This window comes from Synchytrium microbalum (genome assembly GCF_006535985.1).
Source record: "Synchytrium microbalum strain JEL517 chromosome Unknown SmJEL517_scf0012, whole genome shotgun sequence".
Taxonomy (NCBI): domain Eukaryota; kingdom Fungi; phylum Chytridiomycota; class Chytridiomycetes; order Synchytriales; family Synchytriaceae; genus Synchytrium; species Synchytrium microbalum.
Genome location: NW_022158361.1, coordinates 275,867 through 302,204, shown reverse-complemented (window position 1 = coordinate 302,204; position 26,338 = coordinate 275,867). Strand labels below are relative to the sequence as shown.

Below are 26,338 nucleotides of genomic sequence, written 5' to 3'. Positions count from 1 at the left end.
GTGGGTAGGCAAAAAGCACCATATACTGTCATAGAACAGGGTATGCATATTGGTTTTAGAGGGTTTCGGAGAGTTCTTAAAACGTTCGATGTGCATTTTGTGGGTCGTTGGAGAAGCTGGTTGTATGAGAGACCAAAATATCCAGCCGCTTTGGTAGAACCATTGGAGAATAATGAAATGGGGTCCTACGCATTCCTTGGGTATTCGGTACCAATCTTGCTTGCTTGGTAGCTCCTTTTCGAAGGATTTCTAGCTTGGAAAGCGGTAGTTCTTGTATCTTGCTCGAATCATCATATGTAAATCTCACTCACCTGGTCCTGATCTTGCTGGATCCAAGTCGTGAGCGTCGGCTAGATCACATAACAACCTAAATATTTGTCACCAACAAAATGTTTTCGTCATTGAAGAGTCTGTTCGACGGAAAGGGAAGCAGCGAGAATTTGACTAATGCTTCAAAATCGTCGCTTGATGAGAAGACTTCTCAAGTTGTGCGCTCCAATTTCGACAAGTTGGCAGAAAATGGCAATATTGCAATTTCAAAGTTTGCCGTAAGCTATCTTAAGCTCTTGCGTTTTGCAGCGCAGGAAAGGAAGGATCGTTACGCGTAACTAAACTCCTTGTCGCGTTAGTATGCTACTAGCTTGCCTGGCAATGTGGTGAACGTGCTTTTCTTCCAACATCAAGACATCACATTCGAGGGTGTCGCAACTCTGATCTCTATTATATGTACCATACCGTCAACTACATCAAACTCGGCAGGACTTGTACCGAACTCGTCTCGTGAAAGGTGCAACTCTTTGGAAGCCAAAGGTGTATCTACTCCCAGTCTGCTATCAGCTCTATGCGGGATCGACACCAAACCTACAGCCGACTACATCAACCCATGCACCGATGAACTCATAAACAAAGTCCCCGATATATTACGGCCCATATCGAACGCATTGGAAGCCGTATTTCTGAAATCCACCTCCCCTTCACCATATCGGGATGTAATGGTCGATGGAGCATCGAGTATGGATGGAAACACTAAGTTCTTCTTATCTGCTGCTTTGTATGGGAGAGATCAACGTGTATGGTCGTTGCTGTATTCAGCAAAGGATGACGGGTTTAGCATGTAAGTGTTTCGGAAACTTTCGCCAACGATAGTGATGCTAATCATATGTCGTTTTCTTACAAGGAACCGATTCGAATTTGGATGTTTCAAGTATTCTGCACCAACGTTTACACTGGTGTATGGAACTGTGACGAAGGCATCCTCTTGCATCACAAACAAAGTTGGGAAACGTATTGTCGTAGGGGCTTACCTAGACACGTAATTATTGTCTTTCTCCGCTGATGCGTGGCTAGGCCCGTACTCACATATCCAATGAAACTAGCGCATGGAGCAAATCCAAACACACATTCGGAGGCGAAAAGTCTCTCCTCTTCTTCATATCACCAATACCATGTATATGTCGCATGATCCTAAGCCCAAAAGGACAGCAACAACCAGCTTGGGTTTCTTCAGGCGGGGTTGGCTTTGGATCTCGATACCAGGATGTGAAAGCAGCTCGACTGTATATTGACTTCAATACAGGTGTCATACGGAGCGGAAGCATACTAGACACACCTGTATTTGAAAATTTTGATATACCGCGCGTATCGTCGTCCGAAGAATGGGAAGTCAACTTTGAGGTGGATCAAGTTGAGGTATTTGGTTTAGGGGCGCCGTCAGCAAAGGCTGTGCAGGAACGTGAGAGGAGATTTGAGGCCAAAGATGCCGAACGCCGTCAAAATGTAAATGTGCGAGATACGGGTATGGACAAGACTATTTTGGAGTTGGCTGGTGTACACAGTTTCTCCACAGATTGAGTATGTACAACAAACAGCGTGTAGATAGTCCGTTGTAGAATCTGCTCACAGCATACTGATGCAAAACAATAGAATCTGAAATATAATGAAGCTCCTCTTTTAACATTATGGATTATACATGGGTTGGTTTACGGACGATACTGAATCTACAGTTTCGAACACTTTTAAAAATGCGAGAAATAATACAACAAGTACACAAACTCTTGATTCCCTCTCTGTTCACTCTTCCTCTCTGTCCTCATATATGTAATTATGTATAAGCCCAATCTCAAGCTACGAGCCCTCCAACTCGACTTTTGGCGTCTTTGACTGGTTGAGAACCGGTTGCTGTTGGTATTGCTGCAGGATCTGGATCCTTGTCACGTCGAAACAGCAAGATGTGAGGTTCAGGGTCTATAATTGGTACATTTGTTGAGCAATCATTTGTTGCGAATGAGTTCCTACAACGTTTACATACAAGACTTACTGTGAATCACTAGATTGATGTAAACGTGTTAGAACTATTACTCTGTGAGTCCCGAGATCTCCTCATAACTTACTGTAATGGGCCCATCCTTGAGATTGCTTGACGCCGAGACCCCTCCATTCTTGCTCTGCCATCAGTCGACCTAGCCAAACGAACGATTTCAGTATGTTTGATTTCATATGGCTGCATCGCTGTGCTTTCTCCAACCTTGAGGAACATATTTGGCTAAGTGACATGGGTTTAGGTTAGCATCTGATCCTCGACATGCATGTAGGTCCTCAACAGTTCTAATGCAATACGATGCATACCCAGTTGTTTCGGTAGAGCAACATGTCTGTATTCATGTGTCTCATCAGCGTAGCGTGGCGAGTAGTCTGTGTTGAAACGAAAACAGATGGCAAATTGTTTCATTAGCACCAGCAATGAAGCTTGCAAACCAACAAATACAAAACAAAGGGCCAACCTACATATTTCATCTTCATACTTCTGAATATCAGCATACTTTTGTTGAGCCATGTCTTTTGTCGACATTATATTTTTGGTTTCCCTACTCTTTCTATGGCCCTCTCTATATACAGATAAAGTTTGATAGGAAAACGACCAGAACGATGATTGCCAGCTGTTTGTTCTTATGCAGAACTATAAATCGGATATCGTTCCTGCCACAACGATGTGTGATGGGCTTGTCTGAATATGAGCTAGAAAAATGAACTGCGAATCAAGACAGAGGACACCAAGAGGAGCGTCTTGGGATTTGGCGAGTACAAGAGCACAATGATTTACGTGTTTACTGACTATACTGATCATTAACGCGTTATTTAGCCTGACATTGGTACAGTTCTGACATCGAAAGCTTAGAATAGCTAATGAAGGTGTAGCATAAATGACAAAAACCTTCAGTTCTAGGCGGTGGGAACGCAATTTCATGGTTCCAAAGTAATAAACATTCCTTTGCATAGCGCACTATCGTGTTAAGTAGTCTACAATGCCGTGATCAAATGTCATGTTGATATTCTTTCTTGAGTCAAACTTACAACGCCAAACCAGCGTCAAGCAGACCAACAACTTTGACCGGTATCCCTAGATTCGTGTCGAGTCTCCATATGAGCATGGCGGTACGTATACACTCTGACAGTTCCTTGTTTGATGTCAAGCTCGTTGGCAACAAAGAGATTCCAACAAGATGGAGTGTGCGAGGCGAGCAAGCTGTTGACCAACATAGACTAACCATTATTTCATCATCTTTTTACTTATATTCCTACCATGCGACTTGAAATTTCGACCTATTTCTTCCTTTCACGCCTCTTGAATGCTAACATCAACTACACCTTTCACCTCCTTCCCTCTTGACCCTTCCTAAAACGATCAATCTGTCGTGTACTTCTCACTCCATGACAATCCTGCAACGATGCATCTATCATATCCTGGTAAAATTTCTTACATCTTCTCGGATCCAGCAGCACGACACCTTTGCCGACATTCACGACAAATTGTCCCCATGTCGGGACTGCGAATGTCGCAAGATGTTTGAAAGCATGTATGAAAGCATCTCCCACTTATCAGAAGACGAGCAATCAGCATTCCATGCACGAGCACTCAAAATAGCTGAAGGCATCTTGAATCTTCAACGACAAGCTCGTAAACGATACAATAAAGAAAAGTCAATGACTTCAAAGCCAATCAAGTGCCATTCTAGGAAGACACTGGTAGATGAAGTCGAAAGGTGGAGGTTGACGAATCTAAAGTATGAAGGAACGATTACGTCGTCGCCGGTTGCTGGAACGTTTGCTGTTGCTTCTCTGGAGAAGGGCAACTGTGCATTAGCCTATACCGGACATTTCAAAGTCTGTAGTCATAAGGATTATAGAGATCTCAAGAAAGGTGCGTCGTTTTGCGGTTCTCGCTGGTGATTCTAGCGTATAACACTCTTATCTGTAGTTTACATATCTCAGATGTTGTATCCACATCATCACCGGGAAAAGTTGCTACTCTGTCGCATTGTTTCTCGCAGCTGTAAGAGAATGCTGTCATAACGCCATGAAGAATCCGCTAACGATTTAATTCATCTCAGTGGTAGCAGATGGTGTAATCAACGTGATTGAAGATGAACAAGGATCCTGCCACGTGTTGAAACACTACAGACCTTTATACGATTGTGCAGATAGTCCGGATGATGTAGATTTGCTCTTCCCGATTGGAACTATGCTAGTTGTTAAAGAGCCTAGAACTCGTTTAACGCCATATGGTAAATCCGATGACAGTTTCATAGAAGTAGACTCACCCACGGACTTGCTACTCTTACGACCAACTCATACTCTATTATCTAAATCGAACTGGAAGACAACACTCCCGTCTGCACCGCCGAATAAGACTAGTCAGCAGTGGAGAGAAGCAGGCGTAGAATATTTCAAGCAATCAAAGTACATGCTCGCCGCTGATGCTTGTTTACGAGGACTCGATCAACCTTCAAACATTGATGTGACAATACCCTTGTATTTGAATCTAGCTGCTGCCCGACTCAAAATCGGCCAGAATCGTGCCGCTTACGATAGCAGCAAAGCTGTTATCGACGTCATCAAGAAATTACCATGTGCTAGTAGTAATATTGATCCAACGTGGATACAAAAGGCTCACTACAGATCCGCTAAAGCGGCGTACTCTCTGAGTATGTGGAATGATGCACGAAATCATGTCGTAGAAGCTGTCAAGTCTGGTGCATCTGCCAAAGATTGTGCTGAACTCAGTGAGATGATTGCATCACGAGTAAGTGTTCGCCGTGTGCCTCAGTCGTGTTAGCAGGGCGTCGTTTCTGTATCTTAAACTGAAACTTGTCTGGCTTTAGATGATGGAGGCAACATCGGGTGTCTATGACTTTGCAGCTATGTTGGCCAAAGCGAATGACAAGAACCATCCATCTATTGATGCAGCCGAATACATCGGACCTATAGAAATTCGTGGTGGAGATGGCCGTGGTGGTCTTGGACTTTAGTAAGTACTTTGCCAGTCCCTTGGGATTAGACCAAGTCATTTTCTTGCATGCTTTAACAATGCTAGCCACTACCGGTCTACAGTGTGACTCAAAACGTCAAGGCTGGAACCCTGTTACAAGTATCGAAAGCGTTTGCTATAGTACATGGAGATGAGTCCACTTCGATATTACCATTCAGTGTGACTGGTGAAGAGAGAATCCCGTTACAGCCCGCCCCGAGAGTGTTGCTTCAACGTATGGTTGCTAGAATTCTCGATGATCCGTTTTGGCACAAACCTGGTAAAACACACTCAGTTTTGTAATCGCCGCTTCTCTTTGCATTGCCTGACGAAAACCATGACCCCAACACGATAGTGAAGCAAATGTATTACCCATTCAAGGATGAAGATGCAGACACTGATGAATCAGAGTGCTGCCCAATCCATAGTCATGAACGACACCAACATCAAAACGAACGAGAAAAAGTCCTTGGTATAGATATGAATATCATGGAGAGTATCTGTAATTGGAACTTGTCTACGAGAATCCGAATGAATCCGAGTGCTAGTACTGGCACCGTCAATATGGAACGTGATACTATTGCTATTCATATGCTGCCGTCTTTTCTGGGTCATCGATGTGTTGCTAATGCGAGCTGGAAGTGTATTGGAGAGGTCAGTAAACGAGATTATCTGCTGTTGGTGTCTTGTCTGAATGTTTTAATGTCAAGAATACAGGTAGACTCACTCGTGGATTTTTTTGTAGGTCATGGTTATCAGATCCCGACGAGCTCTGAAAGAAGGAGAGCAAGTCTTTGTATCCTACGGTGGGAGTGATCCTCGACTCGATCTGCACAGAGATGGTGGGCCATTATTTATCCCTGAACGATATGCTCAAAGGCTTGGATGTGCTTGTCCTCTCTGTGAGGTGGAACGGATGGATGGGTTGGAGAAGGTGGTGACTTTCAGAAGGGTTAGGATTTGAGGGAATCATAAACGATTACTCTGACCAATACACGCTTGCTTTTAGGTTCATATGAGATACGATATTCTAGTCAAGATTCGTGAAGTCGCATCGAGCGGCATAGCTGTACTGCAACAGGTTCCAGAAATGCAACGATTGATTAATCAGTTGGATGATACGTATTCAATCAAGGATGGATTGAGGCCTGAAGGTGTGTTTTGGTAGCTCACACCTTGAGATGATTTCTCATCTCTCTTCACGTAGCTTTCCTGGCGTATGCAACCCTCGCATCGGCACTGTCTGAGCTAGGCTCCACGTCGGGCTTGAGACACACCAGTAGAGCCATTCAACTCATCAAGACTTCTTTAAAGGCCGTTGGAATGGATTACAAGGAAGATGAGGCCAAGCCGGTTGTTAAGATCCTGAAGCTGCCGCTTGACTATGATGATTATGTGCTTAGTACTATGATTGGACTTAGTTCATGGTAAAAGCTCGACTGTGGCTCATGCGACTCCAAGTTTGCTAATTCTTTTGTCATTTCAACTTAGTTTGAAAAGAGTCGGCAAAGACGAGCATGCTGCAGCCTGGGAGGCAGCGGTGAAGAAGTGCTGCTTGTTACTGCATGGGCCAGGATGGTTTCCAATCTTGAAAGCTAGCTTGGAAAATCAGCAGCAGCAGCAGTAAACAAAGTGTCATAGTGTTAAAAGAGTATATGAATACGCGTAGCTTAACGTGATCCCATTGTCGTTGCATGTGTAAATCAATTTTATCCTCACACCTTGAGATGACTCCTTATTGTCTTGACCCACAATATAACAACTACAGCTGCTTGAAAAAAACTCGAATTGGGGATATCGATTCATTGATTGGAAGAATGTTCGAAATAGCACATCCTCTGGTCTCTGCGTCGTCATTGGCATTGGACTGCCAGTATGTTGATCTTCCGTTGGAGGTAAAGCACTTCCGTATCTAAAACCTCTAGTCCTTAAAGAAGACTTCAAAAAGAGGTTATGGCCCAAAGGACTGGTGCAAATCATTACTTCATAGGACGCTTCTATCTGCCCTACAATCGCTTCTGTGTGTTTGGTTTCAGAATGTTGTTGCTGGCGTCTCAGGGGTTGGTTCCAACAGTAAAGACAAGGATGAGCTTGAGAACAATGGTCGCGAAATGCTACGTGTAATCACCTTCGCTCTTCGCAACTGAAGTTCAGTCTAGGAACTCGTATGAAACTGTAGTTTGTAGTAGTGCTTTCATCTTTTCATCTTTTCAGTTCAAAAAAGTAAATAGTATATTGCATCTCAAAGAATAAAGGAATTCCCGTAGTTCATCTAATTCATTTGTTTATGAACTTTGAATCATGAAACACTTTACCTTCGTGTCGTTTGGTTACACGTCAGACATGATCGTATGCGATTACCATCTTTTTTTGCACCATTTTGAAACCAGCCAGGTTGACCATCCTGTTACTTGGAGTACGAGGAGACCTATATAGTAATAATGTCACGTATAACACGTATATCTATACTTTTACAGCCTGGATGTAATCGAATATGTCAGCAGCAGAGCTTCAAAGTCACCAAAATCAACCAATCGTCATCAGCATCAACCAGATGTAATTCAACAGTAACAACAACGACACCAGCATCATCTTTATTATCAGCCGTAGTAGATGAAGCCACCAAAACCACTCTCAAGGACGCATCTCCTCGGTCGAAACTGGCAACATCTACAGGAAACTTTCACGTATCGCATCGCAAATTAAACCAGCTATCTCGTCTAATAGCTCGAATGAGGCTGCCCGAAGCCATAAACCAAATGCAATTTTCCCCTAAAAGACCAGCTGTACGGGTACTAAATCGATTACTATGGGCTCGTAAGAAACTCGAGACTGAAAAACACAAGCCTAGTGAATGGATTGTGGATGAAGCTTGGGTGGGGAAGGGTTATGGAAGGCTGAAGAGACCTATATTTCATGCACGTGGTCGTAGAGGAATGATGATTCGACCACGGGCGCATATGAAGATACGGTTTAGGAAGTTGACGGCTACTGAATTGAGACCTACTGTAGAATCGCTGTTGAAGAACCGCATCAAGAAGGAAACTCGGTTGTGGATGGCTATGGAAGATACAAAGCCTATACAGGTGCTGGATCCTATATGGTCTGCCAAACCTTGGAAGTATGTCACGTCGGAAAAGTGGATTGGCCCAAATGTATGGGTCAAGAAGGAATAGCATTCGCATCATCATCTCAGTAAGCACTTGTAAACTACAGAAATATAATTTGCCCATCATTTCATATGTTGTGTGAGTTTGTATTTCATTCAAGTGATCAGTGAGTCATCCGACAAGCAAATGACACTTCGAGAAGTCAAATATATGCTACTACTTGACAGAGAGTATCCAAAGAACAAAATATGTCTCGAATTGTGAGTAGTATTATAACAAATGCATCGAAGAACGCATCGAGATGGACTGGTGTGAGTGAGCGAACACTCGCTCATCCTACTACTACAAAGGTGAGCTTTTGTCGTACCATTATCTCAAAATCACTCTCGTTTCACTCTTAACAATCATCAAACTGTAGGACGATCACCATACCAATCACCATCATAACGAACATCATCATTCCAACAACAACAACAGCATCAACCCCTTAAACACTCCCCACAATACAAACCCAGAAAGACACACGGCCTCAGACTCAACAAGGACCTTCAGCCTGACTCCAAAGCAACTACAAACAAGATTGCTCTCTGATCATCTTGGATCCAAGCCCATCACAGTGTGTGTTGACTTGCCAACGGAACATTCGTTGGGATGGACTGACCGTGTCTACAAATTGAATGGTAAGAGCGAATACCAGGCTTGTCTCCATACGGCTTTCTGACGACCTCTCCCAAAGTAAAGGACTTCATTGACGCTTTAGGCGACGCGCCTGATAACAGATCTTTAAATAACTTCGATGTGGAGTATACCCCAAACGAGGAGGAGTATGTGGTCATCTATAAGGCACCGTCAAGAATGGGCTCGAACTGGATTGTTGATGCTTTGGCCAAAATAGGAGAAGCCAAGACTAAATCAAAAGGGTAAGAAGCGCAATTGAATTTGACCAATATGAATACTGAGTACTCATGATTTACATTCATTATAACCCAGAGCTCAAATCCATGTGAAAAAGTCAATGAACGGGACGTAATTGCACCCAATCCAAAAGCAAATGCAGGAGTATAGAATAATGAAATAACGTATAGGAGCGAGTGTATCAAGTTTCGTAATAAAATACCAAATTGCTACTCCATAGCCAAAACCGTGACTCCACTTTTCAGTGACACAGCTCAACTTTCCACGATTGAAGAAACAAACGTACGCAGCGAGTAATCACAGCTCCTTTCTCATCTACGAGACGAGTCAAATGTCTGCCGCCACTCAGCAATTCGTTTCTGAGGTTCGATCTAGAAGAGAATCGCAAATCCCACCCGAGTTTCGTCTCACTGCCGCACAAGTATCGTCTGTTGGTGATTATGATGTTATCACGTTCTTGAATACCAAAGCTGGACTTAGTGCCCGAGAGCTGCAGATCACCAATTCTCCTTCAGCTACTGAGCTTGCCAAGGTATAGTGAAATCTATAACATTCAACATCTTGTCCCACTCAACACTCCCGTAAACTTTAGAAAATCGCAACACAAGAATACACTTCTTTGGAAGTCACGAAAGCATTCTGCCATCGTGCTAGTCTTGTCCAGCAGCTATGTAACGCTGTGACGGAGATGTTCTTTGATGAAGCTTACGCAAGAGCGAAATACTGTGATGACTATCTCGCTAAAAATGGCAAGACTTTGGGACCTTTGCACGGCGTGCCAGTCTCAATTAAAGAGGAAATGGATATTGTTGGCAAGTTGACCACTTGGGGCTTTACTGCTTGGGCTAGAGATGGGTGAGACTGTGAACGTTTAAGAACACGATTTCAGTGGGACTGGGACTCACGTATATCGATCGCGCTTCTGTAGACCAGCTAAGAGCAACGCTGCTGTAGTAGACATTATCCTCGACGCAGGAGGGGTCTTGTATGTGAAGACCAACGTACCACAATCTTTGATGGTGAGTGCACATCGTGGCTTGTAGTTTGCAATCGTGTACGTTTCAACGAGAGTAATCTCCATATATGGTTTCGTTAGACATGGGAGTCCACCAACGTTGTAAGTGCTTAAAGCCATGTCTGTGGTGCAAGGTGTAAAACCGGGAAATCCTCATACATCCTTCCTTGTGCTTAGTTATGGGGCTCTGTACTTAATCCTAATAACAGGAAATTGGGCTCAGGAGGTAGTTCTGGAGGCGAAGGCTGTTTGATCGCTGCTCGTGGATCACTCCTTGGTATCGGATCAGATATTGGTGGTTCCGTGCGATTGCCGAGCAGTATAACTGGAATCTATACCATCAAACCCTCATCGTTTCGATTCGCTTACAACCGGTCAAGGATCTTCCATCAAGGATTGCCATTGATTTTCCCGGTATAAACGCAAACAATCTTACGAGTTTACTGAAGATTACCAACTTTGATCAATGTTGTAGGTCAACGGACCTATGGCTGTTAGTATTGATGATTTAGAGTTGTATTGTAAGATTCAGTGTACTGGAAATGGTGGTCTTGCTAGGAAGCTTGATCGTAAGAGCGAGTCATTAGCTTGCCGTTGTGAATTGTGACTTACAACGTTGTTTATAGCCAATGTTGTACCCATTCCTTGGTCGCCACTGACTTTCAACAGGAAGCTCAAGTTGGGATATTTTGTGGATAATGGATTTTGTGCCGTGAGTTTACACAATACCTCAGTGGCACAACAACTGTGAGCCGACTGAAACATATTATATCATTATTAGCCTGTCGCTCCAACCGCCAACGGAATTGAAGCTGCCGTGGAAGCTTTGAGACGAGCTGGGCATGAAGTAGTCCCGTTTCCATCTGTAGTTGACACCACTGCCGTTTTTGAAATGGCTGTAAGCTGTACAGCAGGTGAAACCTTGCCCACCTTGCCTACTAACATTGTTTTAAACCTGTAGCTTGAAACCTTCAACGGCTACACTGACGTCCTTCGTGACATCATATACAAACAAGGCGATGAGGGTCTGTGTAAAGCAATGCGACCAAATCCAAATGTAGACCCTCTAGCTGGTGGGCCCACTCCATCAATGACTGCGGAACGCGTATGGAATGCAGTTGACGTCCGCGAAACTGCCAAAACCGTCTACTTGGACAAGTTTACCGAAATGGGACTTGATGCTGTTTTGTCTCCAACGCTTGGTATTCCCAGCTGTGAACACGATGAATCGGCTGGATTGTTTGCAGCTATTTCGTATACTGTTACTTGGAATGTGCTAGATATGACTGTGAGTAGCAGCTGACTCGCTGTTTGGTGGAGTGGACAGAATTCGCTAACTCGATTTCTCTTGTCTTCAGGCTGGAGTAGTTCCATGCCACACAGTGAGCGACCCTACTGGAGAAGACGCACCAAAGGCTTTGGGTAGAGCATTCAGACATCCTGGGGAAGAAGCTGTTCATCTCGCTTATTCGAAGAACCCATCAGTGTTCAAAAATTCGAAGGTGAGTTCGTGTTTTTGGAAGGGCGTCGAGACGATGCTTAATGTCTCGAATTTCTCTAGGTGGGATTACAAGTTCTTGGTTTACATCACGACGAGGAGAGAATCATCGCTGTTATGCGTGTAATCGATTCAGTGCTCAAGACACAACCCGAAATCTAGTTTGATGAACTTTTGTTGCCTGATTTCTGATTCCTAAATGAGGATTCCTCTAAAAAGAATTCTTTTGAAGATGGTTTCGTTCTGCGTCTTAACAGTCTGTTTATGACGAGCCAGCCACCGTTTCAAGAGGAATTTAATTCAAGAAGAAGCAATACTCGCGGAGCAATTTAGAGATAGTTCCGAGTAGATCTACAATATTTAAATCCGTTCACATCAGTACAAACGACGAAATTCGATACTGCACAAAAAGGCTCATTTAAGCATTGAGCTTTGTTGACCGACGCGTTTGACACGTGCACCCTCACAAGCGCGATTTCAGCTTGGCAGCTTGAACAAGACATTCAAATTCACGAGTAAGGTTGAGAGATCCTTCTTTCCCATCAATTCATCCTTATCGGCCTTTTTCTTATACCTGCACGTTTTGTTTTGAACTGACACGTTGACACAGCGGTCAAACACGATTAGCCACATCATTGCATAAGAGCACTTATCTTCGCCACTCTACCGTGAATCGTATCACTATCATCCATAGCACGGTCTTCCTTGTCAAGCAATTTGAAGCCCAGACGCTAAGTACGTTGTTGTGCGCATGCCCATGATCAAACTGTCAAAGTGAACCGAATGCTAACCGCTCAATGCTTTGTTTAGTGCCATTCGCAATCAAAGATGTACCTTCCATGGAGTACGTCAGAATGTGTTGTCTGTTTCCTGTTTGGTGAAGGGAGAACTGATCAAATAATGTTGCATTTTCTCACATTCTCTTACCTTATCGTGAACTGTAGAGGCAAAAATGTAATCATTACCGGAGCTAATGTGGGATTGGGATATGTAACGGCCCTGGAAATTGCTCGAAAGGGTGGAAATGTGTTTATGGCATGCAGATCAGAGTCAAAGGCAAACGAAGCTATCGCCAAGATCAAGGCAGAAGTTCCAAACGCCAAGGTCGAGTTCATGAAATTGGACCTGCAAGATCTGAAGCAGGTCAAGGGTAGTGCTGAAGCATGGTTGGCTAAAGGGCTGCCATTGCACGTCTTGGTGTAAGAAACTAAGCTGGATTACGCTACTTGGGAGATTCCTGACAATCTACTGTTTATAGCAACAATGCTGGTATCATGGCCAATCCCTTTGCTTTAACAAAGGATGGCATCGAGTCTCAGTGCGTATACTTTTCCAATCACTCAGCTTGACGCTCTATTTACTAATCCACTACCTGCTAGGTTTGGCACAAACCACGTCGGTCATTTTGTCCTGACTCAGACCTTGTTGCCAAGGATTATCGAATCGCAACCATCGCGAATCGTTGTGTTGACCAGTTCAGCTCATGCCATGGCACCTCAACCTGACGGGATTCCTTTCGACAAGATTAGCGATGAAAAGGCCTATACTCCCTGGGGCAACTATGGAATTTCAAAGTAAGACGTTGATCAAGATGGTGTTGCATGAATTCAAGTTGCTAATGGAACTCCCATTTCTGAATTTAGGCTCTCCAATATGCTATTTGCAAGGACACTGGCTGAAAAGCTCAAGGATGAGAAAGTGTTTGTACGCCGTTTTCGCTACTTGCTGATTCAAATGTGTTGATCTGACCTGTCGTCTGTTCTTTTTAGTGCAATTCAGTGCATCCTGGTGTTGTTCGCACAGAACTCATGCGAGGACCTTACGAAGTTTATGGCAGCTTCCTCAAAGTTCTCATGTTTTTCATGAGGCCGTTAATGTTCCTTCCAGTAGAAAAGGGGTGAGCTGGCACTCGTTGGACCGTTGGACCGTATTTACGCTTTCAATATCTAACATATCTTGAAATTCCCAAACCTGTAGGGTCTTGACGCAACTGTACCTCGCAGTTTCACCCGATATCGAGACCAAGAACTATCGAGGTCAATTCTTTGAACCGACAGCCAAACTATCTAAACCGTACACCGCTTTCGGGACTGATGACGTGTAAGCAGCGCGAGAGAGGGATTGTTTATGTATTGCTAATCCATTTGCATTTGATCTCTAGACTTGCACAAAAGCTATGGGACTACACCCAGAAGCTTGTAGACGAGAAACTTGCCGCGTAATCTTCTTGACTGTCACCATCATCCTCTGCTCCAATAAATGTTATTACAAAACGCGAGTGTTTGAGTCCGCGAACAGTTAGTTCGAGATATCCGTACGCGTTCTGAGTAGAGGTCGATGAGATCCACTGTGCTTAATTTCTTAAGAGGGTGTGATTCCTCCTTGCAGTCATATCATACTCCAAACATCCAACACTACTTTTTTCACTCACAGTGCGAATTTGGCTCAGTGGAGGCAAGCACTATAAGCACAACAATTAATCTCAAAGTACGTATCGCTGTGAGTTCTCAGTTCTATCTTGCATCTCGTGATTCTTTAAGAGCTTACCAATTTCGATTTTGGCAGATAGTAGAGCTGACGTGTAAAGCCAAAAATGGATCCTAAAACGAATGGTAACGATATAAATCGTCAGCAGGAGCCAGAAGTATCTCTGCTCGACATCAACACTCCTCAGGGATCTATCTCGAATTTGTATTCAGCATCAAGTGCAAAACCTCTCGTGCCGTCGTTTGCCAATATAGGAACTGTGCAATCGATACTAGATGCACCAATTCCTTTCGGCACGTCTAGTAGTACTGCGTTCTCTTTATTTGGGCCAAGTTCGTATTCTTCACCAACACCACAATCGCAACCAACACGAACGTCGTATGAATTACCAAGCGCTGTCGGTCTGGGCATGAGTAATGTATCAAGTTTGGACACGTCTCCAGATAGAACGATGACTTATCAAAAGATTCCTAGGCAATTAAGTAAGCATTGCAACTGAACTAGGCAATCTTTGAGGTCTCCTTAATTCGCTGATACTAACACGTGGGTCTGTTGCGTGTGCAGGTCATCAGCCTTCCACAATGTCGATCGCATCTGTAATATCATTAGGAGGAGATGCTGGACCAGTGACAGGACGTACCTCTGACCCCTTGGTTCCGCTCTTTGCCGCAAGCTTTGCTGGAAGTGGATCAAATCGTGCTTCACCGTCACCAACAGTACCAGCACCACCATTCGTAGCGAGTTTTGCCGCACCTCAATCGCAATCTAGGTCTCCATCGCCACAACAGTCGCAATCTAGGTCTCCATCGCCACAACAAGGGATGCAATCCATGTCATTCATGCCTATACATCCAGTAGCGTCTTCGCCTGTACAATTCACGTCGTCAGCTCAAATAATACACCCTACTGTAAGATCGTCTCCCAAACAGCCAGGCGAAACATCGTCGCCATTTATGATGCCATCGTCCACTGCACCTATAATACCAGCATCTCAATCGATCTGGGCAAGCTTCCCACCTCCAGTACCATCAAATTTGTTTCCGCCCGCAGCATCAGACGATCCGTTTGATAATCCGGTAGCACCATCTTCTAATAGAGGATCTGCATATGTAGAGAACCCATTGAAGAGTGCTGTAGGTGGATCAACACCCATGATTCAGTTAGATGATCCTGTAAAGCTGGAGGAAGTGAAATCAACGTCGTCATCGAAAACAGATATGGGAGACTTTGTTAGTGCCGATCCAGCTCCGTTTGAAGAAGCAGGACAATACGTATCAGCAGCTGTAAACAATCCGTCAACTAGTAGTAGTATGGTGTCGGACTATGATAAACCTAGATCGTCTTTTGAAACCGCTGCTTTTGTTCAGAGGGAGGAGTCATCTGAATTCGATGAATTTGTGTCAGCTGGTATAGATGACTTTGTTTCTACTGGTACAGTAGTTGTAGCTGTCCGCATACCGTTCCTTTTCACTCTGGAAGCTCATGTTTTTCTATATTTAGGACATTCGGGAGCTGTTGTAAACTCAGAACCCATCACATTTGCACAGCCGTCGAGTCTGACACCCTTATCAGCACCTGAAGTTTACAATTCCTTCCAGAATGCAGAATTACAGATAGACACAGCTCCGTCCGTGGTTACAACTCAGTCGGAGCCACCTAAATCAACTTCATTTACTGACTTTATGGACGGAGAGTTTACAGAGACGATACCTGCTGCAGAAACGAGCAGAAGTGTCGAAATACCATCATATATCGCTGCTGAGGTCGATAGCGTACCAGCTGTTACTAGTCAACCCAGCACATTTACTCAACATGCTGAATTGGATGCACCTCTTGAGCCAGTGGTCATAGCTGCTCAAGTAGAAGAAATAAACTATAATGTAGTAGTAGGTCCAGAATCGAATCTTCCAATGCAGCCTAAAGAGTCAACTTCGGAACCAAATGTCATACAGCCTGTAGAAGTAACCGAACAAACACAGGTTCGGGAACCTGTTGAGCGTCTAGAATCCGTCAAGCAGCCTCAGTATTCGGACCTTGTTGAGCCCGCAGGTCAACATGTAGAGGCCATACAGGAAACGCAGCATCAGGAGCCTGTTGAGGCAATAGAACAACATGTACAATCCATTCAGCAACCTCATCACCAGGAGCATGTAGAGGTAATAGAACAACATGTACAATCCATTCAGCAACCTCATCACCAGGAACTTGTCGAGCCGTCAGAGCAACATGTGGAGTCCATACAGCAAAGTCAGCATCAGAAGCATGTCGAGCCTGTAGAAGAACCTGTTGAAGCTACTCAGCCTATTGAAACGGCAGAGCAAGCCGTCGAATCCTTGGAAACTAAGGATCCGGGGCCAATCGAGTCTATAGAACCAAATGTTGAATCCATAGAGCAGAGCGAGTATCAAGAGCGGGTTGAAGCTCTATCTCCATTTGGGACGTCATTTGTCGAATCTCGGGATATAGATTCAGAGTCAATAGCACCAGTAATGAGACCTATTGAAGATTTGTTTCCAGAGGACCCATCTTCGTCCCTCTTTGGCGCCTCTGCAGACTTTTTAAAGGACGATGATGATGAGGCTGAGCCAGAGCAATGGGCTTCAAAGCATCCTGTATTGGAAACCACAAATATTTCATCTCCGTATCAGAGTGATGTAGTAGAGCCCGATCTGCTGCCATCAGAGACCCTTGATTTGGACTTGCCTTCACCAAGTCAGGCGGTAGAGTCAAGCCTGTTGGAAGAAGGTCCTGTAGAAACATATAGAACAGAGGAAACTTTTGAAACATCAACTATGGAAGGAGCTATCTCAATAGATTTATTGGCAGAAGGTAGACCAACTCCGCCTGTAGCAGAAACTTTCTTATCGTCAGAGAGTATAAGTATGCCAGAGCAAACCCAAATATCCAACATCAAAGAGACTAGAGTGGATCAAACAGAGGTTGCTGTAGAGTCTTCTGATGTAGTCGAAAGGCCACCCCCTGATATTCCACCACCGATTACGACCACTGAGACTCGGTCGTCACCACAACGAGTACCATCGCCTGTCAAGGCATCGCTATTAGCAGGTGATCCCCGATACTCAGTCCTACCAACCAGACGGTGGATTGATCCTGGCATCTTGCATGAAGTTCCAATGGTCGATCAAGTGGGAGAACTCATAAATAAAGTCTTCACCATTCCTGAAACTAGACCTACTCGACGACTCCTCAAAGTCGAGGACGTAGTAGAAACGTATGATGGCTTCCTTCGGTTACTGGTATCGGGATCTTTCAGGTCCGCAGCCATGCTAGCCAAGAAACATATACTCGAGTCATCACCAGCAGATTTAGAAGTCTTGGGTCTGCTATGGCTGATTCGATTGAGCTCTCTAGCTCGACTACGATTATATGATATGGCGGAAAAGGAACTGGATGCTTTAAGACTAGACTCGATAGAGTTTCGTTTTGAACGTTTTCCAGATATATACCCAAACACAGCAGGATGTATGGTACCTTTTGCATTAAGAGTATTGGGTGCCCGCCTTCCTGCATTAAGGGGTCGTCATGCTGAATGTATAGACGCTTTATATCGTCTCTGTCGAGAATGTAGAAGGGAAGCACGATTCTTGTTGAGTCGAGGCACTCAACTGACTCCAGAAGAGGAAGAGTATCTAAATGTATGGAAGTCACGGCACGTACAGTTACGATTGCTTCAAGTTTCGCACTTGACGGCCTTGAACGAGCACCCAGAAGCCGTCAAACTCTTGAACGCCATATCAATAGATCATGCAGACGACGTAGATATAATAGCTGCGATGGGACGTACGTACCTGACGTTAGGATCTATATCATTAGCACGAGAAGCATTCGCACGGGTTGAACGACTCACTGGTGCTATCATATTACCACCATCAAATACTCGACCTCCAGCTGCAACATATGGGTCTCGACCAGCATTGGTACTCATGTCACGAGCATTGCTATGTATGGCTGATAGTGACTTTAGTGGTGCTGCCTCTCATTTAACAGATCTCATCACGCTGGATCCGACACATCCAAGTGCTGTCAACAACTTGGCAGTTAGTCTCTTGTATATGGGCAACGTTTCGCAAGCAGTGTCTTTCCTTGAATCTGTAAGTAGTTTTACGGTTTATGTTGCAGTTCTCTTCTCACGCTTCGTATTATAGGTGGCTATTGAGCGTCCAACCTCAGCTGGCGCTTGCGAAGCCCTATGCTTCAATTTGGTGACTCTGTATGATTTAGCAGACTCGAGTATGACTAGAAAGACCAGGTTATTAGGAAGTGTGGTCGCTGCCGGCTCGGGAGATTCGTTTAACGTTGATAATGTGAAGCTTGTATAATGTACCAATGTATTACCGCTCAAACCACCTCAGTTTATTGCCAATGTTGCTATTTAGATGAAATCAAAAGAAATGTACAAAAATAACAGATATGTACACCATCTACTTTGTTTGCATTTCAACAGACGTACAGATTTTCAGGCTTTCACTACTTTTGGTGATATTACGATTATATAAGGCTAAATAACGTGATCCTGGGTTGCCTTGTTTTGACAAAAGCTTCGACACATAAAGGACGGGATGTATGAGTGAGTAACATGTCATGTCCATATGTCCTTGTTCGGCCTGCTATGTCTTTCATGACTTGGTCATATCTCACACATGCAATCATCAAACAGGGGCGACTGGGCTCCATATCTCGTCATCCAGAAAGCTCGATTCAATCTGCCAATGTCGTCGTGGATAGACTTGTGTCGAAAAAAGTTTTCCTACCATGGTCGCAACAATCCAACGCTTCACAGAACCCAACAATGCAAACGAATACGGATTCCTCCTCATATTCAATGATCCGTCGCATGCAAAAATCATGTATGATGTGCTCTAGTACTACACCAACTTCATCTTCAGGCAGCATCATACAATTGATCCAAATGCTCAACAAGAGGTGTTGATGATAAAAGCGGCGTGTATGGAGGTTGAAGTCCTATATAAATCTTTACAATACGGTATCCTGGCGGAGTGGTGATTTATCGTGATGTATCTTGCTCAGAGCCATATATAGCAAACAAACGTAGTGAAAACAGTTCCAACAGATGTAACTGCAATTTATCCATTTTATACAAGACAAGTGTGTGTGTGTACAAAGGTGTGAGTGTGTTGATTGTGCAATACAACCGTGTTACAAAAGAAGGGAACGCTTGGAGTTTTGTATGTCGACCTCAAATACCGGGATCAGAAAAAGGAGAACTTTCCCAGTATGGCGTCCTTAACTGATTCCGTCTAGTTACAAAGTGACGAAACTGGTGTGAGCCGAGACTGCGGTGTGTATAACAAGACTTCTATACGATAGCAAACTCACGTATTGAGCAGGACACCAGTAGAGATATCTCGACGACTTTTCAGTTGGTCCAAGCTGTATCACAAGGATGTGATATTCCGGATGGTCACGGATGGGCTCTGATTTCACACTCCGAACCGACGAGTATGGGAACTAGATCAAAACAAGGGTCAATGGTGAATTTCAAGTTCAACAGCTCAGCATCCCGGTTTCACGAATTCCCACATCTCTAATCATACTAATACCTTTTGAGTCCTCTCTTTCGTAGCAACCAACAGTTCTTGAATATCATTTCGAAAACCAAGACGAGTCTTGACTCCTCGTTGATCATACAGGTTTGTCAGACCACGTTCTGGAATTGGAATCTACGTACATCATGATTGGCATCCCAAAGAGACCAATAAAATCATCGTCTTCTCGTCAGTACCTGCTTGTTCAACACTCCTTCTTCAATATCAGCTGGCTTCTTTTCAATGTGCTTCTTGTGTTCCGTCATATCAGACAATGGAACTGTGACGACAGCCACCAGAGATTCCTTCTTGGCCGGTGCACTTGATGATGAGGCTGCTGCGATCGAGGTAATGGCTTCTAGTTTGGATGCCATCAATATAATCTTGCAGTTGGGTATTATTTTGGCTTCAGTGAGGGTTGAGTCATCTTTTAAGATGCCTATGATTGTCGATCAGCTGAGTGAGTTACCACTGTTGATCAGATAACTCCGTTTTGTAAGTGTCAGAGTGTGTTTGTAAGTGTCAGAGTGTCCGTGTTTCATCTTTCAAGCATAGTTTGAGTTCTGGATGCCTCGCTTGGATGCGTCCCTGACCAGACGGTTCAATGTATGCTTGGGATTCATTCTTTAAGTTCAGATCTTGAGTTCTCAAGATGTGCTTGGATTCATTCTTGAAGTTGGCCAGGTAGGCCATGAGAGCGTACCTTTATAAAGAAGCTTCTGCAATTCTTTCGGGATCTCAGACATTTCTTCAACGCTCTTCTTGATCTATTTAGTATACAGTTCATTGAGCTTAGTCTAGGCTTCACGAATACCCTCAATGAACACAGATCACACCTGTTCAACGGTAGCAGTTGGAGGCAAAGACATCGACCAAGTTTGATCTAAATTGAATCTCAGATAACAATTAGTTAAAATGAGTGGTAGCTTCCCTATAGCTCTCTTCCAAAAGAGCCAACAAACAATGAAGATCCACAAACACAAACATGTTCTTTGACAATACCTTTGAATGTAACTTTGAATGGAATATGATTGTCTTCATCCATTGGAGAAGTGGCTTCCGCTGCTGTAGAGGTCTCCATTATATTCGGCTAGCTTGTAGTTTGTGTCTGAACGATTCTGTGAGACAGTGCGATGTTTTGACGCAATGCAAAACGCAAGCGGGCTAGGAAAACTCCTAAAATTATACGTAATTTGATGGATTTCACGCGTTTGTGCGCTGCATTTAATCCTCTGGAACACGTACGATTACTGCATGCATTCAACGTTGTCGTGTCGGTCACAGGATGTACAATCAAATCAGTCCTCTCATGCAATTCAAACAAGCAAATACGCATCAGCTCCAAACTGCACGGTACCTTCGTTCTCGAACAGAACAGTCTTGAGTGTGACTGAGGTTTTAATCAACACCATACACGAAACTAACATAAGGAAACGCCAACACTTTAGAGTTTAGTGTATCCATTCCATTTGGGGGCTCTCTTTTGGACGAAAGCTCGTGGTCCTATAATTCCAATGAAATGAGATGTGTGAGAACCGATTCCCTCAAACGATGCAGGCAACTCAGAGAACTACCTTCTTTTGAGTCTGCTCCGTTGTACATGGCCCGAGCTTCAGCAGAAACCATGACCTTGTCTGTAGCCTCAACCCAGTTGGCGCTGGTCATAGTGAGGATGATTGCTAAGAAAGTAAACGGTTTTAGGCTGCTGTTATTCTGGGCTGGGCACTCAAATAAAACGCGACATACACTTCTTGGCAGCTCGTAGAGCGTCAGGAGATCCCTTCAACATCATTTCAGCGTATTCGAGAGTTCGCTTGATCAAGTCCTATCGTTGAAGATGCAAGTCAGCAAACTTGATTTATCACATAAAATCAGTACGAAGGTGGCAAAGCGATGCTAACCTTGGCAGGGACAACTTCGTTTACAAAGCCCCATTCGTAACCAGTTGCAGCAGTGATTGGTTCACCAGTCAAGACCAATTGCAAAGCACGTTGCATTCCGACGACCTAAAGCGAGCAGATTCGAAAACAATTACTGACGTGGTCTGGATACCGAAACTTCTGGAATGGTCTGACTACGTCTCGATTAACATGAAGGCTTTGCTGCTGTCGTACGTACTCTGGCCATCAAGGTCGTTCCAGAGAAAGGGGGGAAGATTCCACGACGAACTTCAGGCAATCCAAACTTGGCAGTGTCAGCTGCAATGACCATATCGCAGGCAATTGCAATTTCTGTTCCACCACCGTAAGCGAAACCGTTGACTGCAGCAATCAAGGGCTTGGTGAGATTGGTTCTCTTACAGATACCAGCAAATCCAGATGGTGGAGAAGTGCTACAGATTTGTAAGGAAAGAGTTGGAAAACGACTTTGGCAAGAAGTAGATTGACTTTCGTGCTTATTCGTACGTCATTTCCTTTGACAAGTTCTTGGCGTCTTGTTGACCACCAACCAAAGACAAATCCATTCCTGTAAGAAACAAGAGTTTCAGTTGATGCGAACGTAAAAAAGGTAGCATCACAGGGAGAACACTTGCCAGCACAGAAACTCTTGTCTCCAGCACCAGTCAAGATAGCAACTCGTAAGTAATCATCTTCCTGGTAGTGGTTCAGAATTCTGTCCATCTCCCTGTAGACACGAGATTATAAGTTAGTCCCGTGTTTGGTAGTGCCTACTGGCCTTACACGTCGGTTTACAGGGCGCTCTACGTATCGTCCTTAACACAACATGTAAGACCAGTCGTATGTGATGTCATAAAATGTCTGCATGGGTTTTACCAGTGTGCTTCGTAAGGAAGAGAGCTAATTAAGATATAGAGACAGGATCATTAGTAGCTGATCAAATACGTCGAGAGGAACAATAATGCGGTTGAACTTGCTTCATCTTGGTAGGACGGTTAATTGTGATGAGCAAAACATGAGGAATAGGGATTGTGAAGAGCAAGTGCTTGCTTGCTGGGAATGGCTTTGGAGATGACATGGTTGTGCTTGACTCTTTAGTTGAGCTAATGTGTCTGTTCACGTTGGTTTTTGTTGAGTTTGAGTGCAAGTTGACGTGTGGTACAAAATGTCGACGTGAATACGGCCGAATTCTTTGTAGCGGTCGCCGTCTACAAATCTACATTCTGCTATTAATCAACATATTTTGAACACATTGGTTCGTTCCAAACACGAAAAGTTACATCTTTTTTCTGATTGCGAAATTCACTTCTTCCAGCCGGAAGCGATTTACGCTGCACTCAGAATACCCTCTCGGAAACACTAGGAAGACTTGGACCGTCACTGTAAACCCATTCCAGACCTAGTAAAGGCTGTATCAACTAGATCCAGCTCTAACGGCCCTCTAACTGCGAAAGTTGTGTCAGTTTGGTCCATTGTTGACTCAAACCAATTCCCCGGTAAGAGACAGAATATCCCAACTACACCATTGATTTCTTTACAACTCGGTTTCAGATTTACATCCTTCTCATCCTTCTCTTCCGTAACGTTGTCATAGAAATGATGGCAACTCTGCAACAGAATGTAGCTTCACAATACATGAACGACTATGATGCCAATTCCCACCGACAAGCACGGGGCCAGCTGAATTCCCTTCCGATCCTCGACTCCTACTTACAGCAATGGTTGGAACAAAATGCTCACAAACGTACCATCACAATCGTCGACCTTGGGATTGCATATGGCCCCAACTCACTCATACCATCCGCTCACGTAATCAAGCTGATACGGCAGTTTGCGGGGAACGACGTTGAGATTATTGTCTGTCTTTCTGATCAGCCAAAGAACGATTGGAGTCGTGTTGCGCAACTCATTGAATCCGGGCTGCAACAGGATGAGAAGACCTTTGTTAACTTGATACCCAGGTGACTTTGAAGTTTGCTTAGTGGTACCAATATGTTGGTCTGTTGAGCCACCTGTGCCTTCATCTTCTTTGAATATTTAAACCGAGTCAAAAACTGACTCAGTTATTTTAGGTCCTTTTATCAACAAATTCTACCGAGCTCTAGCGCCTCACTTGTCATGTCGTATAGTGCTGCACACTGGCTCCCGTTACCGAATATGCAAGAGTGCCCTAAACCTTCGCCCTTTGGTGTACCGTCGCTCTTCATAAATTTGACCTCGATGGACTTTAGGCGATGGGCTTCCAGTAAGTTTGAGCTCCAAAACCTTCAAGTTAAAAGAACACATCATTCATTCGTAAAATCCTCGCTCACTTGTACATTGTCCATAGATTACAGTCATGATTGCTGGGTCTTGTTCCTACAGAATCGACTTAAAGAGGTAACCGACTAAAAGAATCTCCCCATCAATCACCTTTTTCTCAAATGCATTACATCTAGATGGAGCCAGGCGCTCTTGCCGTAGTCAAAACAATTGGCACCGAAGTCGAACAATCTGAAGAAATCGATCACGGAGGCCCAAACGGCTGTTTCGACTCCTCCAGCTCAACATCCGATATAACCTCCATGGCCCACAAAGTGCTAATGGAGATGGTCGAGCAAGGCATGCTGGACCCCGCATCATTTGAAAATGTAGTGAATTGGGCATATAGGAGAACGCCGTCACAAGTACGCGAAGGGTTTGAGAAAGTTCCTGAATTGGAACTGCTGGATATTCAACTGCAACGCAGGCCGCCGCCGCCAACGTCTGTTGCTGAACGACGAGAGTTTGTGTCGAGGATGTATGATGGTGCTTTCAGTATATACAAAGGTAAGGTCAGTAAGGTCTCCCGTAATTACCGCCTTACTGACGCAATGTAAATAGGCACAATGGGCGCCCTCATAAACGACATCTTCAAACGTGGATGGAAGTACCCCTCTGATTACACTCACGGAGCCAACCTATTCTTCCAACGCTGGAGAGAGGCCTGTGATCTAGTCCTTGAACAGTTCTTGGCAAAGAACTCGTTACCGCATCCTCGACATAAGCATGTTGGAATGATTATAGTCTTTAAACGTAAATAAGTTAATTAAGATCCTGTAGCTCTCAACTCTGGGTCTCGCAGCTTTACTTGCTCATAGTTTTGTTACATATACCGTTTTAGATATAATACTTTATTTATCATCATAGCTCAAAGCATTTATGAGATCACTCTTCGACATTTGGGAAACGTTTTCTAGGTCCGAAGAAGCGACAGCGTTTAGTTGTGTTGGGTCAGTCGTTTGAAGCGCTCTCTAAAAACCTTGCGCCAAGGATGCATGCTCCACGGAATGTATTCTCGGATTTACAATACACAGATATCTACACAATTCAAAAACTGCAAAAACTCATTTCCCTACCATACCACTGCATGCTTTCTTTGTAGGTGGAGCTACGAATTTCTCCCTATAACTTTGTTTCTTAGCATAAAATTCTGCTTCATAAGGTTCAGCTGGTTTCGTTGATGATGATTTTGTAGCTGCTGTTGTTATTGCTGCAGTCTTGGCAGTTTCTACTAGTGATTCTAGTAAAACTAGTAGTTTCAACCGCTGATTCTTCTTCTTCGGGTGCAGCTCTACGTTTCTTGGGAAATGCCGCTGATTCTTCATCAAGGACTTCCATAATTCCAGGAAGGAAAAGTTGTAAGGAGAGCATAAAAAAGGATCAATACTTACAACGACACCAGTCACGGTTTAGGTACGTGGTAAATTTCGTCCGTAGATGGCATTCCTGGATGGCTTCACATGTTCAGAAGAAGTGGAATTACTCTAATCCGAATGAAAGATGGTTATTCGATGTTGGCAGTCGTTTGTGACTACTGCTTTAATGGCCAATCGACTTCCACAACAAGCGATTGCACATACCGGCGTAGAGCACCTGGATATAGATTCACTGGATGTGGAGCAGCTGGAGCTACTAAAGGTGTTCCTATAACCACAAACCTTTGTCAATCATTGAGTTTTTTCTCAACACACGGTTGTCATTGAATGGCAGAGTGAAAGATTTCAATAAGCCTCGCCATACTTTTCGGCTTGCAATGACGGACATACTGTCTACTTTTACTGACCTTGGTAAAAAAGGCGATACAATTTCGGACTCGAAAGGAGCTGACATCAATGTGTCTCAACACACAGGTGGGATGTGAGTTAGGCGCCACAAATCATGCTTCTACACTCATATTAGCAGTTTATTGTCTGAAAAATCATTCAAACTGGTCAATCTGGTTGCCATCGTCAGAAACTTTGCGTCATTACCCACTTCTCACATTTATCAGGATAGATCTCGGACAGATTCACGTAGATCTCTCAATTTGGAGCACGGTGGAGTTGCTAGAGAGCAGATGCCTACTCCGCAGCGGGCAATCCTGCATACAAAACACCAGACTGTCAACACAACCCACCCAAATTGCACCACTCCACGTCAAGACAGCTTCTTTTCATTCTGCAATAATGAGTCCACACGACTGCGCCAAGAACTACCAAGGAAACACTACTACACCACTCATGTAGGATTCAAATGATCCATA

General features: G+C 44.0%; 5 protein-coding genes across 5 annotated transcripts; 3 read left to right on the top strand and 2 right to left on the bottom strand.

Annotated features, from left to right (window-relative positions):
* Window positions 1–389: 389 nt before the first annotated feature.
* On the top strand, window positions 390–1,851 carry SmJEL517_g02735 (uncharacterized protein; the record flags this gene model as incomplete). Its single annotated transcript, XM_031168663.1, has 4 exons — window positions 390–548; window positions 630–1,114; window positions 1,178–1,312; window positions 1,377–1,851. 4 exons carry the CDS (start codon window positions 390–392, stop codon window positions 1,849–1,851), a joined length of 1,254 nt encoding a protein of 417 aa, XP_031025404.1.
* Window positions 1,852–2,119: 268 nt separating this feature from the next.
* SmJEL517_g02734 (uncharacterized protein) lies at window positions 2,120–2,848 on the bottom strand (the record flags this gene model as incomplete). Its single annotated transcript, XM_031168662.1, has 6 exons — window positions 2,120–2,244; window positions 2,318–2,326; window positions 2,391–2,459; window positions 2,525–2,542; window positions 2,626–2,691; window positions 2,785–2,848. 6 exons carry the CDS (start codon window positions 2,846–2,848, stop codon window positions 2,120–2,122), a joined length of 351 nt encoding a protein of 116 aa, XP_031025405.1.
* A 4,898-nt stretch (window positions 2,849–7,746) lies between these two features.
* On the top strand, window positions 7,747–8,481 carry SmJEL517_g02733 (uncharacterized protein; the record flags this gene model as incomplete). Its single annotated transcript, XM_031168661.1, has 1 exon — window positions 7,747–8,481. The coding sequence occupies one exon, from the start codon at window positions 7,747–7,749 to the stop codon at window positions 8,479–8,481; it is 735 nt and encodes a 244-aa protein (XP_031025406.1).
* A 1,180-nt stretch (window positions 8,482–9,661) lies between these two features.
* SmJEL517_g02732 (glutaminyl-tRNA synthase (glutamine-hydrolysing)) lies at window positions 9,662–14,065 on the top strand (the record flags this gene model as incomplete). The annotated part of the gene is made up of 20 exons (XM_031168660.1): window positions 9,662–9,862; window positions 9,923–10,185; window positions 10,259–10,349; window positions 10,427–10,447; window positions 10,523–10,759; window positions 10,821–10,914; window positions 10,972–11,057; window positions 11,127–11,243; window positions 11,307–11,633; window positions 11,704–11,847; window positions 11,907–12,004; window positions 12,454–12,578; window positions 12,654–12,687; window positions 12,788–13,042; window positions 13,102–13,161; window positions 13,223–13,417; window positions 13,487–13,547; window positions 13,613–13,740; window positions 13,821–13,943; window positions 14,005–14,065. 20 exons carry the CDS (start codon window positions 9,662–9,664, stop codon window positions 14,063–14,065), a joined length of 2,721 nt encoding a protein of 906 aa, XP_031025407.1.
* Window positions 14,066–19,561: 5,496 nt separating this feature from the next.
* SmJEL517_g02731 (uncharacterized protein) lies at window positions 19,562–20,978 on the bottom strand (the record flags this gene model as incomplete). Its single annotated transcript, XM_031168659.1, has 7 exons — window positions 19,562–19,609; window positions 19,689–19,820; window positions 19,913–20,032; window positions 20,095–20,336; window positions 20,601–20,664; window positions 20,734–20,780; window positions 20,900–20,978. 7 exons carry the CDS (start codon window positions 20,976–20,978, stop codon window positions 19,562–19,564), a joined length of 732 nt encoding a protein of 243 aa, XP_031025408.1.
* Between the last annotated feature and the right edge of the window lie 5,360 nt (window positions 20,979–26,338).